Here is an 18,624-nt window from a genome sequence, read left to right as displayed (position 1 = left end):
TCCGGATTTAAAACCGTTGACCACATTCTTTTTTTTTCATTACATTTGTCCTGGTTCCTGCTGTGCTACTCGTAGGCCTATTAACCTATTATATACAATTTAGTCCACGCTTGATCACCACTGCTAGGTGTAGATGTTCAAAGACACGTCTGAAATATGAAATGAAGGGGAAGCACAAATTTGACTCAGCTTTATTGAACGATTTGTTGAGATTTAACTCATGTCAGGATGTAGCATGGAAGTATAGCGCTATCTTCTATGTAGCAAACTATCTGCTATGTAGCAAACTATCTGCCCTTATCTCAATGTCTCATATTTCAATCCTGGTGCAATTTTAGCTCCTGTTTATGTTTGTGATTTTATCACCGCGACTTGAGCCTACATTTTGTTACCAGCGCTCTATAAATTAAATTATTAGTATTTACAGAACAAATTATTTATTGGCATCTACCCATTTCTGAATAGCTACTTTGCATATCGGCCAGTATAATAGGCTTACAATAGCAATTTATAGGCCAATGTCTAGTGTATCTCAAATCGTATTTAGCTATAATTGACCCAACAATCAATACATTTAAACAAAAAGGAAATAAAAAGAATGTCTTTTAGTTTGAAAAATAACCCATCCAGATTAAATACATTCCCCTCACATCTTTTAACATACACAGTGATTAGTAAACAGTCTCAAAGAGGGTAGGCTACCTTTATCGGGGTAACAACTCACCACAAAAGAAATCTAAGTCTAGTTACGGCTGTAAAGAAAACTGCAAAGTCTTTCCTCTCAATGAAGTATAAAGTCTCACTAAATCTTTGCAATGACAACTATTGCTTAGCTTGTGCCCAAGATTTTTTTCTTACGAAACATTACTTTATTTTTTTTAAATACTGAATGTAATTATTATAGAATTAGTTATCCTTCTTGAAAATCAGAATCACGGACGCCCGGTTGTGTAACACAATAGAATGCTGATCATGTCCTTCACATTTGCATCAAGAGGTTAGGTAGAGACACTGGTCATACATAGTTACACACCTTTGTAGGTGATACTTTACAACGAAGGCCCCCTTTGAAGATTGTTACACAAATAAGAGAGCGCTGTCTACCCTTAAGGTCACAGAGTCACAAGGTTACTAACGGCATTTGTAAAAGAACACAAAAGAACAATGCCTGAAGTCTAAACCAATGTGCAGTTCACCTCAGAGATAAGGCTAGTTCTATGATACAGATGAGAAGGATGAAGTAGATTATATTCGAAAAGACCAGAAAGGCTTTTTTGTTTTCTGGACAGACCTATGCGTTAACACATCCTTCTTTTTTTGTGTGTGTATTCCTAAGCATACGCACACAATGTGAGAGATAGAGAGAAAGAAAAAAAAAGGGGGAGGAGAGAGAAACGAGATATAAAATAATTAAACATAAGCATCTATTGGCGAAATAAGAAAACCTAAGCTGTCTGTAACCAGTAGAGATCCATGATGACTTAAAACGTACGATCCTATCTTATTTCCCATTGGTAAAAAAACTGCTACCCATTAGATAACTTAAGATGTACAATCTATCTTATTGCCCAGTGCTAAAAAATTGCTGACCATTAGATGACTTAAGATATATAATTCTTGCCCAGTTAGAAAAAAAACCTGCTGACCATCAGTCTGACTTGTCAGGGGCTCATCTTATCATCTCTTATAATTTACAGAAAAAAAAGATTGTAACATCTTTCCAATTGCTCATGACAATGCGATTTAACTAGTGGAAAATTTGCAGAACCTCCTGTTCACTGCAATTGTTCAACTAGACTTGAAGATGAGCTAAAAAAATTATATTGTGCCAAAAATAAAATGTCCTTTGGTCAAACGCAACTGCTCTAAGGCAAGTAAGCAACAGCCTGTAATCCAATGTTTTACATTTTTATTGATGGACACAATGAATGCATGAACAAAATATTTTGATGGTCTCTGTCCTTATTCCAACATAAACAACAATTAGTGAAACATAAATTAAAATTAATTCAAATTTTAAGAAAAATATTTTTAATTACATTAATGAACAGAATTTGAAAACAAAATTAAAAACAAAAACATATCACAGAAAATTATCTCCGTCCCATTAAGTTTAGAATTCTCTTCCTATTTTCTTGAAGCTGAGCATCATTAGTCTTATCACTTGGTGATTTAGCATCTCCGCTGTAGTTAAGTTGAATGCTAGCCCTGGACCTGATGGCTGGGTCTTCAATAGGCAATAATGTCACAGGTGAAGTCACATGGGTTGAACTGTTGGAATTGATGCTGGAGGTACTTCCCCTCTTCTGCACACTGGAGTAACCTCCTAGACCAAATAATACAAATTTATATCTAAGCTTTTTGTCATAAGGAAATGTATATAATATATACACCTAAATAAATATGAAAATATTAAAACAAATGCATTTACACAATAGCAAATAGAACAAATTATGCATAGAAAGTAAAATTTATCAAGAAGATAAACCTGTCAACATCCAGGCTATATAGTTTTATAAAGAAGAATCCAAGCAAAGAGGTTGAGGCACTTTGGGAAGTTACTACAAAGACAACATCTGATAAAACTGTCAAATCAATTTGGCATGGAGAGGGCCTACAGGCCACTGTTTACAATAAAAATAGCTTACAAGATATAGTCATGTCACAGAATCATCAGATTTTGCAAACAGCTAACAACTTGTGAAAGTAAGAAAAGTAACAGAATGATGAGAAGATAACATAAAAGAAAGACACTTTCATTACTTCAAAGTTTTTATTTGCTATGAAAGCATCTTTTCTAAAAAGAAAATGCATTGGTCATTGTGATGGTCTGGCAAATTATTAATTAGGAAAAAAAAACATTTGCCAAACTAAGAGGCATTTATGTCACTATGGTAAAACTATACTAAGTGCTATTATTGCTTATTATTGAACTGTAAAATACAAAAGACTTTGACAACATACATTTTAATTGTTGTTTATTTCAATCAATTAGTATTGTTTTATGAGTTTGCGGAAGTGCCTTCAATGTTAAAGATTATTAAGTCATAAGAAAGGCACATACAGGACAACAGTGGAAGACTGGAGACAGGGAAACATCAAGATGGCAGTTCAAAGTGCATATCCCATGGCTGGGCAGTGTAGGCCTGCAATAAGAGCCTCCAGACTTATCTTATCAAAAAGATTGCTGGATGAGTGGACAACTCACCTGCTGGTTTTTTCAACTGTAAGAGTTCTTTCCTGGCCTCACTTAATGCTTCTGTTAGTTCAAACCTTTCTTCACATTCCTTCCTGACAATACCTTGAAGAAACTGTGCCTGAAAAGTTTTTAAAATTTTTAAGTTTTAAAAAGTTAAAAAAAAACATAGAATTACTTTTAAAATCCATACAAAACAAATAAATGTTATATCAGTATATTCATCCAATAATGGAGATATAATTGATTAAAGGTAATTACTAGTGAAGAGCCATAGCTAGATAATTTTATGCAGAGATATTTCTCTTACTTCTTCTGATGTTTCCTTTAGTTTGATTTCTAGTAGAGTGATTTGACTCACAGACTCTAAATGTTCTTGATGAATCTGAGCTAACTGATTCTGTAAATCTTTGATCTTTGCTGAATCTGATCCATCTAACTTGGCTGAAAAGAATAATTATAGAATTTTTTACAACTTTGATAAAAAAAAACAGATGTGTACATTTTCTGTGCTGCTGCTATTGTTCTTTTTTTTCATATGAAAGAGATAAAATTTAGATGCAATGTAAGGACTTTATCATGACAGAAAAATTATTATATAATTAAAAATAAGGAAATATCATTACTGTTTAAGTAAGGCTTGTCTTTGAGTCTGAAGATTAATGAGGAGTGCAGTATTTCATGAGGCTATGCAGCCCCAACTGTGACCTACATATTTTGTCACAACCAGGGCAAGCATAACCATTGTCCGCAGTGGTTGATTTAGGTTCTTTTTTTGGCATCTATGTCTATTTTATCTCAAATGTTTACCATGCCCTTTGTAATAAATCTCCAGCTATCTCATTAGAAAGGTGCTCACTGCCATGTAATCTCTATATCAGTTTAAGCAAGTTGACAACTAAGCTGGTCTTTAAAGCATTTCCAGGGGCACCTCTGTTATGCAGACCACTTTTCAGTTAACCAAAAAAGATTTCCATTGGCATTCAGTCATCCCCTGTATGGGATATGTGCCTTGCCAAAAGTAGCTGTTGAATTATAAGCAGTTCCTCTATACTGTCCATACTGGTATTTGCAAGAACATTGCTATTTGTAGTGTAGTCAACACTAAGGATCATCATGAATGGACACCCCCTTAACATGGTGGGCCACTTAAAAAATCTGGGAAACACACAGTATCAAATGACCACCAATTTTAAGGAAGTTGATATTGTCTGGCAAAGGCCTATAGTGCTCTGCCTGCTTACAAAAATCGGTGTTTCAAAGCAGTGGTTCTCTTAACATGCATTAAAGATGGGTAATATTCAAATGTACTCCACCATTAATTATTAAACTACAATAAAAACATTTCAGTCTACTTTTAAAACTTTTTATTGTGAAGGATAAAATGTTACTTTTAAAGTAAAAAACATTTATCGTATGTATTATAATAATGTTGACAACAATTTATATGGATACATAGCCTTTTCTAGTATCTTTTCATTTTTATTAGAAAAACTTTCTGAATGTCATCATTGGGAGAATATTGCTTTAAAAAACATTTATTCAAAATACATCTCAAATAAAAACTGGCCATCACTAATGCTATGAAGCATGATTTGTTAAATGAGTCAACTCAATCTTTTATCCCTTACCTGAACGATCCTGTAGATCATTAATTATTTTCTTAAGGCTACTTATTTCTTTTAACAGCTCCTCTTCTCTCTCACTAGACCTTCTCTTGCAATCTGTCACTTTTTTAAGCAAATCCTCAATTTCTTCTTTGTACTTCTGTTCACTGAGGGCTCTGTGGTTTTCTTTCTGTTCAGCATAATGGAAAAAAAAGAGTAAAGACATAAAACAAGAAAAACATTAAAAATACTTTAAAAAAAAACAACAAAGCTTAAATTAAGGTGTACCAATTACTTTGGATCAGTCATGGAATCAAAGTTGTATTAGAACTAGACTACCAATAATAAATCTGTGGGATTAGAAATATTTGTATTAATTGTTTTTGTTTAGCACAATTTCATGCTTTTAGTGTTCTCAACAGGCTATGATCCTATCACTTATCTGGACCAGTTGGAACAGGGTATCTGAGTGATCATTGTTTAAATGTATTTTAAAAAAAAAAGAGGAGCGAGACTAAATTAGAACTTGTGGGCTAAAGCCTGCTCATGCTTCTCAAGCCAACGCAGTAATCACTCTACTAGCGAAGAGTCTATGAACATGGAAATAGTATAGTTATCTAATTTTTCTATTTCTTATTTATGTTCACTAAGCCTCAGACGGCAGCCTAATATATTATGCCATCACTTTTGTCAACTAATATTTCTTTCCCTTGTTTGAGATACCAAACAAAATAATTTATTACCAATAATTAATTAACTAATTGATTAAATTTTTTTATTGATTCTTCTGTTGTCAGGAAAAAGAAATAATTGTGAAAAACTTGAACTTCATTTGAGATTGGGTGTCAGGGAACGTGTATGAACTTTTGGCCAGCCAGACAGAGTATGTTAAATAAGCTTTGTAAAAAAGCATCCTAGATGTTATTTATCAATTAGAAAAAAAGTATCAAAGTTTTATATTTTCTTTTTTTAAATATTACATGCTTAACAAATGTTTATAAATTCAAGCTTGGTAAACATTTAATAAAAATGAAAAATACGAGTACAGTGTAAATGGATCATAATTTCTTACAAGATTATGTTTCTCTTTTTCCTGATCTTGAAATTTCTTCATAAGCTCATCATATTTATCTTTCTCTATTTGAAGTTCCTATTAGAAAAATTTACATTTTAAAACCAAGGTAGCAAATTAGAAACATAATAGAGAAGGAGACTATTATCTAGAAAGACAGGAGAAAAAGATAGGGCAACTAATTTGGCATATAAAATAAAAATAATCTAGAAATGAGACTTTCTCTCCCTTGCTTATTTAGTATTTTAAAAATAATTTGGTATGGTTATTCACAGAAGATTAAATTTCATTCTTTGTATCTTCATATATTTTTTATATATTATATTTTGATAATCAAACTGTGATTTTTGCTTACCAAGACAAACTGATGTTTCAGATTTTCTTCCAGAGTTTTTAATTCTCCCATGTAACGACTTCTTTCTGCAACAAGGGCACCTTGAAGCTAATAGTATATGTAAATATACATATGTATCAGATAAAAATAGGCAATTTTAAAACATTACTTGAATATATATGACTTAATCCTGTGCACTCCCAGGGGAGCATAGGGCCACAACCACACCTCTCCACCGAACTCGGTTCTGAGCAGCTTTCTTCATCTGCTCCCATGTCATTCCAGTACCCTCAGCTTCACTGATGACTGACCTCTTCCAGGTTTGCTTGGGTCTGCCTAATGTCCTCTTTCCTTGTGGGCTTCAGTCAAGTGCCTGCCTTGCAACATTGGTAGCTGGTTTTCACAGGGTGTGTCCTATCCAGCTCCATTTTCGTTTTGTGATGTCTTGGGCTATGGGCTTTTGTCTAGTTCTCTCCCACAAATCGATAGTAGTTATCTTTTCTGGCCACCTAATTCCTAATATCCGGCATAGGCATCTGTTAACAAAGGTCTGGAGCTTTTCCATATTTGTTTTAGTGACTCTCCAAGTTTCTGAACGGTATAGAAGGACAGACTTAACTTTTGTATTATAGATTCGTATCTTGTTGTGTAGAGATAATGCCTTAGAGCGCCAGATAGTTTGAAGAGTTGAAAAGGCAAAATATATATATCCCTTATTTATTTTCTAATTAATAAAATTAGTGAATTTGAAAAGTTTACTTTCTGTGGCCAGCCTTCAGCCTCAGCTATTTTATTTTTGAAACTTTCTCTGAGTTCCTCAATTCTATTCTGGTGAGCTTCAATCATCATTTCTCTGAGAACAACACAAAAAAATATTTTATAGTTTTACATTTACACCATGTAAAGAAATTTTAATAGATATCTGCATTATTTTAATGCAATCTTTCACAAATAATTTTGATGAGTTTTCACCTTTCTGATTTTAAAGCTTCCACCTCACTTTTAGTCCTTTTCAATTCTTCTTTCAAATCTTGAGCTTCATCTGAAAAAAAAAATGTTTTTTTTTTTGTTGTTGTTTTCTCCCATTCTAATTTTTTTTAAATTGTTATTGTTGTTCTTATGGTGCTAAAAATATCATTCAAAGTTAGGGGATTCTTTGAACATTGAGAGAGCCATCAGTCAAAGCTTGCCCATGAATGTCTGTGAGAGCAAGTTGGACCAAATCACAATAAATATGCTAAAGAATGATGATAACATGAAGATTGATACTTTTCAGACAAATCACTAACTTCTTAAGTACCAGATAATTTAATCTTGCAAGTATTAATGGTAACTTAAGGGCAGAAACTTAAAGATGGAAGTAATAACTATTCTACCAGATACCTCATTCCTTGGATCAAATGTATGAAATAAAAAATGTATGTACTTGAGTTTAACTTGCCCCACTGGGTCATCTCCAGCTCCTTTCTTTGAAGATTTTGGCATTGAACTTCTAATGATTTGATCTGCTTCAGACAGGCTCCTAGTTCATTCTCTTTGGATTTCATCTCTGTATTAAGTCTATGATATTAAAATTGTCTTTATTGATCTATTAAATTTCTCTTCTTTATTATATAAATTCATCTACGGTTTTAAAATAAGATAAGGAAAAAATAACTAAACACAAATTTTTCAACTAATGATTTTAGCAATAAAAAGACAGCACAAAGATTAAAAAAAACTATTCAATAAAAACAAAACAAATAAAAACAACCAAATTTTAAATACTTTTCAGGTTTTTTATATACATGTGTCTTTAAAAATGGCATAATTGTTTAAGACTTTGAAGGCAAAATGATTCGGGTGGGGTGCAGGATATTGATTATAACCCAGTATATTATTGAAAACTTACTTCTGTACAGCTAATTCATGACTCTGTTCCATCTGTTTCTGCTTAATCATGAGTTCATTCAGCTCAGAAGTTTTAGACCTAAACAAACAGCAGTAAAGAAAAAGTGATCAATGGATCTGTGAAATATATTTAGCTACTATTTTCAAAACTTATATTTACTTTTTAAAATTAAAAATTTGCTTATATTTGTTAAGTCTACACTTACTTCAAATGTATTTTATACTGTTCAAGTTCCACTGTCAGTATTCTCAGCTGTGTGTTACTATTGTCTAATTCCTTGCTAACATCTTTAGAAATAAATCAATAGCAAAAAATAAAATCATTTCAGAAAACTGTAAAAACTGAATGTATTATAAATACAGTCCTTTAAATTTAAAAATTACTCAATTAGTTTAACAGAAAAAAGTTTAGAAAAAAAAAGAGTATTATTGGCATTCATGCAAAAAAAAAAAGGCTTGCTATCAGTTTCAAATGTAGGCCTATAGCCTTTTTAAATGAAGCAAGTCTTTACAGGAAACCAATGGAAAAGAAATGCTGTTAGGGTTAAATCCTATTACATCATCTAATTTCTTTGTATTTACTTTTAAGCAATTTTTCTTTAAGTATTTAAAAAAAAAAAATTTAGAATTAGAATGAGCATAAATTTTACATATATATTGAGTAAAAATAAAATTAATGAGATAGATTACCCAAAATTGAATTTTATAAATTAATCAATTATGGTATTTTAAAATTCAATTATCCTCTATCTAAGACTTCATTTTCATATCCTTTATTAAGTTAGCAAAACAAAAGTGTAGATCTAAAAAGAAAATATACCATTTAATTGTACTTCTACTTCTTGAGAAGAACTAAGTCTTTTTGAAACATCTTCCATGTTGTCTTCCAGCTTCCTGTAGGCTTCTGCTTGTTGTTCTAATTCTGATTTTTTCAGGTTAAGCTCATACATCAACATCTGAAGTTCAGAGTCTTTAGATTTTAAAGATTCTGTTAAAGATTTGTTGGACTGTGCTACAACCATGTGTTCCATCTCCAGACACTGAAGTTTACTGTGTAGAGTGTCAACCTCTGTCAAAAGTAAAAAAAAAAAAACATAACATTTTTTTTTTTGCTTGTGCAATGGATTATCTGGATAATCTCATGGCATGGCACATGGCAAATATTTTTTCTTGTCAGTTTATTTTTTTTAAACTACAAAATGAACTTTTGCTTCATAATCTTAATGCATTAGTCATCAACTGTTATCCTTGACAAGATAATAACATCAAGCTTATTATCTTCGACTTGCAAAAAAATCAATAAAAAGCATGTTAAAAAGATGTTTAAAAAAAAATGGAAATGGTATACAATTTTTATAAATGACTATTAATCTTTAAAACACTAGCATTCTCAAATTAAAGTCTCTTTACAGCCTTCTCAAATATAACTTTTAGTTACATAGTTTATTTTAAATTTTAACATTAAATATAAGAAAATTTAATATTTAGTTTCCAATTTAATAGCAACAATGTCAGTTAGCTAGGATATTACAAAGTCGTGAATTTAAGATTATATAAAAGTTCTGAATAAATCTTGGAACCTTGAAAAAACTTTCTCTTTTTTTTTTACACTAGTAAACAAATGCTTCTATTTATTTCGGAGATGTGATGACGGAACAGTAGAGCGCTTGGCTTCCAAACCAAGGCCACGGGTTCAAATCCTGGTAAAGACTGGGATTTTTAATTCAGGGATCTTGGGTGCCTCTGAGTCCACCCAGTTCAAATGAGTACCTGACATTAGTTTGGGAAAGTAAAGGCAGTTGGTCGTTGTGCTGGCCACTTGACACCCTCATAAAATCATGGGCCACAGAAACAGATGACCTTTACATCATCTGCCTTAAAAACCACATGGTCTAAAAGGGGACCTTTTTTTCTATTTATTTCAACTTCATTTATTACTCACCTTTGGAGGACACTGCTTGTATCTGAGCAACATTTTGTAAGACTGCAGTCAACTGTTCCAGGGTATCAGATTGAAAACTGCTAAACTGATTTTTTATTTGAGTCACATCCCGTTTGCAGTTTTTGACAGATTGGTTTAATGTTGAAAATTGTCTAATAGTGTATAGAAGTTTAGCTCTGTAGAGATTGAAAACATTTTATCTACTTAGAATAAATATTTCAATGTGGCCTTATGTGATTCTTGTAATTGAAATTTTTTGTTTTGTTTTCAAGCTCTTGAGTTTTAAGTTGTAGTTTTGATATTCTCCAAATGCTACATTTAAATAAATTCTGTTACCCAATAAAACTGATGAGATCAAGCACACATCCCCCCCCCCCCCCCCAAAAGTAATATTAGTGGGCATAACAATCTCAAAGTAATTATTTCTTGATTATATTCATGTATCTGTAAAAAGATTGTATAATACTATATTATATTCACTCAATGGGCCTAGTATTTTGGTGTTTCAAAACATTTTATAAATGACAATGTCCTACCTACCAAGGTCATCAAAACCTGCCTATTGATTTTACTTGTAATAGAAATGTATTGTGATCTGACTTTTAATCATTTAATGTTTTTAAAAACTTTGTAAAATACTTTTATGCATAAACACTATATATTAAATGCTTAGTAAGTAACAACAAGTATAATATAACCATTAGGCCTGCCATGATATAGAGTGACTATGTGTCCAGGAAACAATACAAAAATGTGTAGCTCAAGAATGTGATTCACAGAAAGGAAGTAAAAAATTCAAGTCCATTCATCCATTTTTTTCTTAAGAGTTATACATCACATGAAAAAAAAAATGTTTTTAAAAAAAGAGAAAACAGTAATTTTACCTGTATGCCTGTATTTTTTCTTCATTGCTTTTACTCTGAGTCATCAGTTCATCCTTTTCTTTCGTCAGTATAATTAGTCTGATAAGTATTTCAATTTTTAAACATGAAAATATTTTAATCAATAGTAAAAACTTTCAAAAAATATGTTTCCACAAATATTTGCAGACAGCAAGTTGTTATATTAACTGTTACTAATTGTAACCTCTAGTAAAACTATGTGTGGTAGTTTTAGTGATCAAATATAAGCTTATGTTCCAAAAAGATGAATATATTAAATAAAATTAAAAACATTTTCCAGCTGCCACATTCTAATTAGAATAGATTTCATAATATGGGTAGCATTATAAGGAGTACAAATGATGAAACCAATTCCAATAAAACATAATTTAAAAAAGAAAAAAATTCATATTAAACTCACAGTTTACTGTTTGTTTCTGAAAATGACTTAGATTCTTCAAGCTGTTGTTTAAGCAAAGAAAGTTCTTGCTGAAGAAGAGCTTCCCTTTTCTCTAACCCTTTATATTTAACTAGCTCTTCTTCTGTAGCCTTCAGCTTCTTCTCTAGTGCTTTTATTTCATTATGAATGAGATAGCTCACACCACAATATTTACAAACCTGGAAATACAAACAATTAAATTTGTTTTAAAACGTCAATATTGATACATAATTTTTTTATTGATATGATTTTTACTCTTTTTAATTCTATCTGAACTGAACGTTAGCAAAAACATACAAGCATGGTTTCTAAACTTTCTTATCAAATGCCCACAATATGTAAAAGTGAACGGGCATGTGTCAGGAACGAGAGAGCTTAGCACTGGAGCACCACAGGGGTGCGTCCTATCACCAGTATTGTAAAACATATACATAAATGACATTCAGAGCGTATTAGCTGACACTCCCATCATAAAATTTGCTGACGACACAGCAATCATTGACCTTATTGCAGGTGGCAAAAATATGTACCATTCAACAATTAACACTTTTTACCAATAGTGTATAGATAACTTTCTAATTTTAAATGTTCAGAAAATGAAAGAAATGATAATAGATTTTAGGAAACCTAAAGGCCATCTTGCAGAAATTCAGATAAATAATCAAACTGTAGAACAAGTGCAAGAATATAAATATCTAGGTACAACCATCAAAAACAAACTGAAATGGAGTGATCACTGTCAAAACCTTTACACACAAATTCACCAACGTCTTTTCTATCTTAGAAAGCTAAGGAAGTTTAACATCAACAAAACAATAATTAAACTTTTTCATTCAGCAAACATCAGCAGTCTAATTAACTTTGCCATCACCTGCTGGTATGGTAATACTTCACTTGCACAAAGACTTGACTAAATAGACAAATTAAAAAAGCATCGTTTATCACTCGAACACAGATACCATCTCTTAAAGAGCTTTTCTATGAAAGATGCCATTCCAAAACACTCACGATTCTTAAAGATAACCTTCACCCATTAAACCACTATTACATAAGATCTGAACAAAGTGGTAGTCTCCTTTCCATTAGAACTAAAACAGAAAGATTTTAAAACTCCTTCACCCCACAAGATCATCTGTAATCATCGAGAAGTTCATAGAAGTCTAATTCATAAAGGACTGGTTGTGAGTGTTTATGTGTTTTGTGTGTGAATGTTGTTCATATTTGCATCTATAATGTTATTGTTACAGTACAATTGTTGTCAAGCTGAATTTCCATTTGATTGGATCAATAAAAATTATCTTATCTTAAGATTCATATCTAGTTCTAAATAGAATAACATAACATGTTGCAATGCAAAAAATATAATCTAGATTTTAGAATCTATTTTATTGCAAACAAATTGCTTACAAAATTAAATTTTTAGATTTTTTAGTTGTAATTATGTTAATAATTTAAAAATAAAACCTACATTTCTTAAAAGAACATGAAAACAATATTTCCAACTGCACCAAATAATTTATCATTGCACAAACAGAAACAAAAACATACATTTTTTTAAGGTTGAAAAATCTAGCATAGAAAAAACATCTCATAATCTGAGACAATGATGTCTGCTAAAAGCACAAGGAGAAATGAGGTTATGACCAGCACTTCTGTACATAACATAATGCCAGTAAGTTGAGTAAGTGTGTTAATTGTTGTTATATTCAATTGAGACAGCAGTTCTTATAATAAAAGCTAAATTAAAAATACCCTTTAAGACCTTGTGAACTAAGGGGGGCAGATAATTAATTGTGGGTCCAATACATTAACAAACCACCTTAAATTCTCCATCATATGTCAGGTTCCCATAAGAGTGGAGTGAGGGGCAAGCATAAAATCCAGTCTTCACCAGGATTTGAACTTGAGACACCTCTGTTTGAAGCCAAGTGTTTACCACTTGGCCACCACACTCCATATTCCTTACAATGGTGTTTTATTTTTTTCCTCCAGCAATTTATTTACCTCAGATATTTAAAATCTTAAGTGTATGTTAGCTGAAATCCATAGCAGGTTAGAGAAATTTAAATGAATTGACTGAACACAAGTATTATAAAAAAAAAAATCATTGAAGCTCAGGCTCGAGACTGAATCTAGACAACTATTTAAAAATAAAAATATTCTAGATCTAATTAGTCTATTTCACCTTCACCTTCCCCTATCCCTTAGTCTTTTGGATCATTGGGGCACCACACAAGATCTATTGACCTCTCTGTCTTTGCCTTTAATAGAATCTCTTTCAATGACAGGCACTCCCACTTTTTTACGTTGTCTTCCCATTGCTTTCTGTCTGCCTCTTCTTCTTTTCCCTAATACTGTTCCATGAAGGAAGGTTTTTGCAAGTCCTAAGGACCTGTGATATGGCCATAGAGTTTAAGTTTTTTTTCGGCAATACTTAGCAGGTCATTGTGGGGTTTAATCGCTGCACTAGTCCTGTCTCTACTTTTTTGTTTTTGGTGCAGTCTTTGTATGTAATACCTAGGATCTTTCAACAGCATCTTATCTTATCTTATATAATACAGACATTACTTCAAAAAAGAAGATGATTATGTCTTGGTCCTTTTGTTGCTTGGCTCATTAGGGGTTTACTTACAATTAAGAACACTTAATATTAAATATACTTTAACTCCAACATCCATGAAAAGCAATAATACTTTCCATGAAATAATAATAACTTTAATATTTAAGAAAGCACACAATAAATATTAATACACAACCACCAGTCCAGGAAGCAACCGTTCAACCTTCCAGGACCAGGAACAAGACCTCACTGCCTAACACACTCTCTTGCACATTCAAAGAAGACTAAACCATTCAGTTCATAACAAGTGCAAGACTATTCACATTCATAACCTGGGCCTGGGAGTATATAAACAAAGGGATATAACTAGCATACCAAAATATCAAAGTAATATATTCACTCTCACCATACTTTCCCCTGACAATGTCCTACGCATCATGCATTTAGTCATGCATATTAACCAATGACCTAAATTCTGCCAAGTCACTGGTTTTCCTGGCTAGCTAAGGCAACCCATTCCATGCTCTTATAGCACTAGGGAAGAAGAAGCATTTGTACAAATTTGTCCTAGCATATGGAATGAGGAATGTGCCTTTATCCTTGTGTTATTCTGAGTATTTTATAAGATTTTGTTTTTGTATTTGAAGATTATGGTTCAGAGTTTTATTTATAATTTCTACTTTACTTTTGAGCCTTCTATCCTGAAGGCTTTCTAAATTTAGTGATTTTACCAAAGGTGTTACTCTAGTCAAATGTGAATATTAGTTTGTTATGAATCTCACTGCTCTTTTTTGTGTCTGTTCCAGTTTCTTAATGTTTTCTTGAGTTGAGGGGTCCCAAACAGAGGATGCATATTCTATTAGTGGCCTAACCAATGTTAAATAACATTTTAGTTTTATGTTCCTTTTTGATTTATAGAAATTTATTTTAATAAAACCCTAATGCTTTGTTTGATTTTTTGATAGTTTCATCAAAATGGGGATTCCATGACAGTTTTTCATTTATTAATACACCTAAATATTTTGAGTTTTTAGTTTGTGTTACTGGTTTACCATGAATAAGATAAGTGGAATTTATTTGTTTTAGTTTTTTTTTGTTATTCTTAATAACTGACATTTTTCTGGGTGGAAAGACATGGTCCAATTTGATTCCATTTCTGTAATGGTGTTGATTTAGAGCCATTTATTATTACATTTTTTCTCTCCCTAGTCAAATGTGAAAATTCGTTTGTTATGAATCTCACTGCTCTATTTGATTACCATTTCTGTAATTCATCTTATTCTCATTGTAAAATTTCTGTATCTTGTGTTGTTTTTATTGTTCTGTATATTATGCAATCATCTACAAATAATCAGACTTTTTTTTAAGCAAACTATGGTGGTGAACTTTGTCAAAAGCCTTAGAAAATTCGGAAAGTGTAATAAGGTAGCATCTATTTGCTCACTATTATGTAATCCTTTTGAAAATCATCATTTAGTCCTATTAGTTGTGTTTCATATGATCTATATTTCTACAGCCATGTTGGTATGGAGTAAGGACATAATGTTTGTTTAAGTGGTTTATGATGTTACTACATATTATGTGTTCTAGGATTTTGCATGTGATGCTCATTAGTGATACTGGTCTGTAGTTTCCTGGGTCAGATTTTTCTCCTTTTTTTAAATGGAGGGGGGGTGACATTAGCTTCTTTCCAGTGCCTTGGTACTCTGCCCTGGTTAAGAGATGCATGAAAAAGTATTTTGAACACTGGTGCTAGCTCATTGCATAGTTCTTTGAGTAATCTAGCTGGAATACCATTAGGTCCAGATGCTTTATTTGGTTTAATGTTCGCTAATAGTTTTTGGATCCCCTTTTCTTATACTTCTATATCTTCTGTGTTGTCTACTTGGTTCAAATTAAGTAATATATCTTTGTCTTTGCAAACTATTTATTTAGGATGTAAGCTTTAGTTTCATTATCATTTTGTGTTAAGTTATCTTCCCTTTTTAATGGTGCTATGTCTGTTGTTTCCATTTCCTTAGACTTAATATATAGCCATAAGTTTTTGTTGTTATCTTTAGATATTACATTATGTAGTCACTCTGCAGCTGTCTGCTTACTTTTTGAGTTAGGTGTTTTATTTTAATATCCTTTTTACAAACTCACCTTATAATAGTTTCTTTAAATTTCCTATGTAGGTTTTCCTTCTGTTTGCAAAACTTCTTTAATCTATTATTAAACCTGCATTTATTTATTTTGTTTGATGTGTTGGTAGGTATATGATTTTCTATAATGTTTCTAAGATATCTAGATAATATATATTTACAAACAGAAAAACAAAACTTATAAAATACTCAGACAGACACAAAGATAGAGGTACATTTCTTATTCCATATGCTAGGACAAATTTGTACAAGTGATTTTTCTTCCCCTGTGTCATTAGAGAATGGAATGGGCTGCCGGCACCTGGATCAGCCAGGAAAACCAATAACTTAGCAGAGTTTATGTTACTGATTTACGTGCAAGACTAGATTGATACATGAAATGTGTAGCACATAGATCTAGGTCTAATTATTTATTTTTTTAAAGTAACGGCTGACTGTAAGATTTTAGATCTACTTTTTTAAAAACTTTTTTAAGACCTGGGCCTGGACTAAATCTAGACAGATCTAGATTATTCTATGAAGTTCTAGATGAAGTAAATTTTATTTAAACTTTAACTCTTTAACTTAAATTACACTAGTGACTATATCATTATTATACTTACACCACTTTAACTTTAACTTACACTAGTTACACTACTTTACTGAAACTTACAGTTTTATCTCTTGCAAGACTTTGAATTTCTGTAGGCAGAGGATGTTGTGGAGTGTAGTGTATAAACTGATCATCATTGTCTTCTTCCATTTATTCTTTAAAGATCAGAGATTTATGTAGATCTATCTAGATTATATATATATATATAATAATATAGTTCAGGCTATTCGTTCATGCAAATACTAAGAAGAAAGACAGTAAGTATAACTTGGGTAAATCTACCTCCTCAACATCAGCCATGTTGAAACTAATAAAAACACCTCGAATTGTGATCATATTCGACAAAGAGCTCCACAGTGTTGTACCCATAGACATAAATAAATATCCCATATAAATATAGGTGTGTGCCATGGTTGTACCCTATTTTACGAACTGAAAACATAATGTTTTAATGACTATTGAAATATAGATCTAGATAATATATATAGAGAGAGGGAGCTCTATAATGTTCTTTTACATAAAGTCTAGGTAAAAAGTAAAAAAAAGTTTTATATATATTAAAATATATTTATAGATCTAGAAACTAGATCTAGGGAGTCTATCTAGATCTAGGATCATTTAGCAGCTAGAATAGTGAATCAAGATCTAGATCTAGATCTACCTGGCAGTTCAAAGGTCAGAGTGGTTAAAGGTCAAGTTAATGTTACCTGAACGTGCTAACGCAACATTTTGACTACTTTGTTATGCTAGCAATCGTTTATGATGTTGATGTGCGAATAAAATGTTAATTTCTCCTAGATTTTTATACTAATTTATAGATGGTACCGGCCACCTGTCTGTTATTATCAAGAAGGGTAATTCGCAAGGATTGCACTGACTCTACTGTAGGCATTTGTATCTAATCATTCAAAATTTTTGTCTATTATAGACTCTAGTTTATAGCAATAACATGGCTCTCACGTCTCATTGTCGGACTGAGTTTTATGACCTATTTATAAAGAGATCGATAACAAACAGCAGCTGCTTTCTTCACAGTCTATTTCGACGAAACTTTTCTACCAAGCTGTTTGCAGCTACAATGGCATCCTCCACTCAGGGCAAAGTACCAGCTGTCTCATCTGCCCCAAAATGTTTGCTAAAACCGATAGATGTCCCCAACAAACTATTGATGGGACCAGGCCCATCGAACTGCCCTCCAAGGGTTTTGGCTGCAGGAGCCTTGCCAATGCTTGGACATCTACATCCAGAATTTACCAAGGCTAGTATATATATACTATATTAGCAATCTTTTAGTAATAAGTAATACCAACTTTCCATGTCACCATATGCTAGACTAGAGAGTTAATGTAATATTTTACTTGGCCTTTTTTTTTTAATGCTGTAACGTAGATATCTTGATCTTTAATGTAAGAAGTGGTCCTCGGCCATTACAAGGTTTCAATCAAAACATAATATTATGATTTGGTTTGGGTTGGTTGTTATAGAATACACACAATACAGATCTAGATGATTTATTGATTCATAATTGCTTAATCTATCATTACAGTAAAAATTAGCTACATCATATCACACATAGATGTAGCCTGTTATCATAATCTGCTTCAATCCAACTTTAATGCCCTTAAAAATAATATCTGCTTCTTTCTTGTCTAATGAAAAAATGAGCCAACAATTATTTAAAACTAAACAATCATAATCAGGGCCAGATTTAAGTATTTTGGAGGCCCTTACACTCTTGATTTTGTAAAGCACTTCTTTCAGGTTTTCGCAAACTCAGTGCACTTTGGTCCATTATTTTTTGTGGACATGAGGGGGGGGGGTTCTGGGAGAATATCTATGCTGCCTTTAGAGGCTTGGCAATCACAACTTAGTTCACTTAAGTTTCAAACTCAAACCCTCTAGAAATATAGCTTATTAGGTTATGCTACTGTATTGTTAATATGTAGTTAATACTGGTTGAGTAGTAA

General features: G+C 32.0%; 2 protein-coding genes across 8 annotated transcripts in view; one reads left to right on the top strand and one right to left on the bottom strand.

The window, feature by feature from the left end:
- Positions 1-2,008: 2,008 nt before the first annotated feature.
- On the bottom strand, positions 2,009-17,494 carry LOC106072726 (probable DNA double-strand break repair Rad50 ATPase). 7 transcript variants are annotated; one of them, XM_056007809.1, is made up of 17 exons: positions 17,365-17,494; positions 16,718-16,812; positions 11,344-11,540; positions 10,926-11,003; positions 10,042-10,217; positions 8,920-9,168; positions 8,306-8,387; positions 8,101-8,178; positions 7,636-7,769; positions 7,182-7,251; positions 6,969-7,062; positions 6,231-6,317; positions 5,876-5,953; positions 4,828-4,993; positions 3,507-3,640; positions 3,209-3,317; positions 2,009-2,326 (listed from the first exon to the last, which is right to left on the bottom strand). In XM_056007809.1, the coding sequence occupies exons 2-17, from the start codon at positions 16,805-16,807 to the stop codon at positions 2,094-2,096; spliced, it is 2,055 nt and encodes a 684-aa protein (XP_055863784.1). In that variant the 5' UTR covers positions 16,808-16,812; positions 17,365-17,494; the 3' UTR covers positions 2,009-2,093. The 7 variants fall into 7 exon arrangements, with proteins under 7 accessions (XP_055863784.1, XP_055863782.1, XP_055863781.1 ...); XM_056007807.1 differs by having other exon boundaries at positions 16,718-16,843; positions 17,365-17,483; XM_056007806.1 differs by lacking the exon at positions 17,365-17,494 and adding an exon at positions 16,940-17,091 and having other exon boundaries at positions 16,718-16,843.
- Positions 17,405-18,624, top strand: part of LOC106072728 (alanine--glyoxylate aminotransferase-like) — a 15,286-nt gene continuing 14,066 nt past the window's right edge. Inside the window, exon 1 of the mRNA XM_013233170.2 lies at positions 17,405-17,915. Within this exon, the coding sequence (XP_013088624.2) occupies positions 17,607-17,915 (309 nt within the window). The 5' untranslated portion in view covers positions 17,405-17,606. The remainder of the gene's footprint in view (positions 17,916-18,624) is intronic.

The sequence above is a fragment of the Biomphalaria glabrata genome, chromosome 13, assembly GCF_947242115.1.
Source record: "Biomphalaria glabrata chromosome 13, xgBioGlab47.1, whole genome shotgun sequence".
Classification (NCBI taxonomy): Eukaryota; Metazoa; Mollusca; class Gastropoda; family Planorbidae; genus Biomphalaria; species Biomphalaria glabrata.
Note: the sequence above shows the minus strand (reverse complement) of the source record. Positions and strands in the feature narration are given on the sequence as shown.

Coding starts and splice junctions, on each gene's coding strand:
- LOC106072726 (XM_056007809.1), bottom strand. CDS start 16,807: ATGGAAGAAGACAATGATGATCAGTTTATACACTACACTCCACAACAT. Junction 10,218..10,925: donor GAAAAAATACAGGCATACAG/GTAAAATTACTG, acceptor CAATCTCTACAG/AGCTAAACTTCTATACACTA. Junction 8,388..8,919: donor AGTAGAAGTACAATTAAATG/GTATATTTTCTT, acceptor TTATTTCTAAAG/ATGTTAGCAAGGAATTAGAC.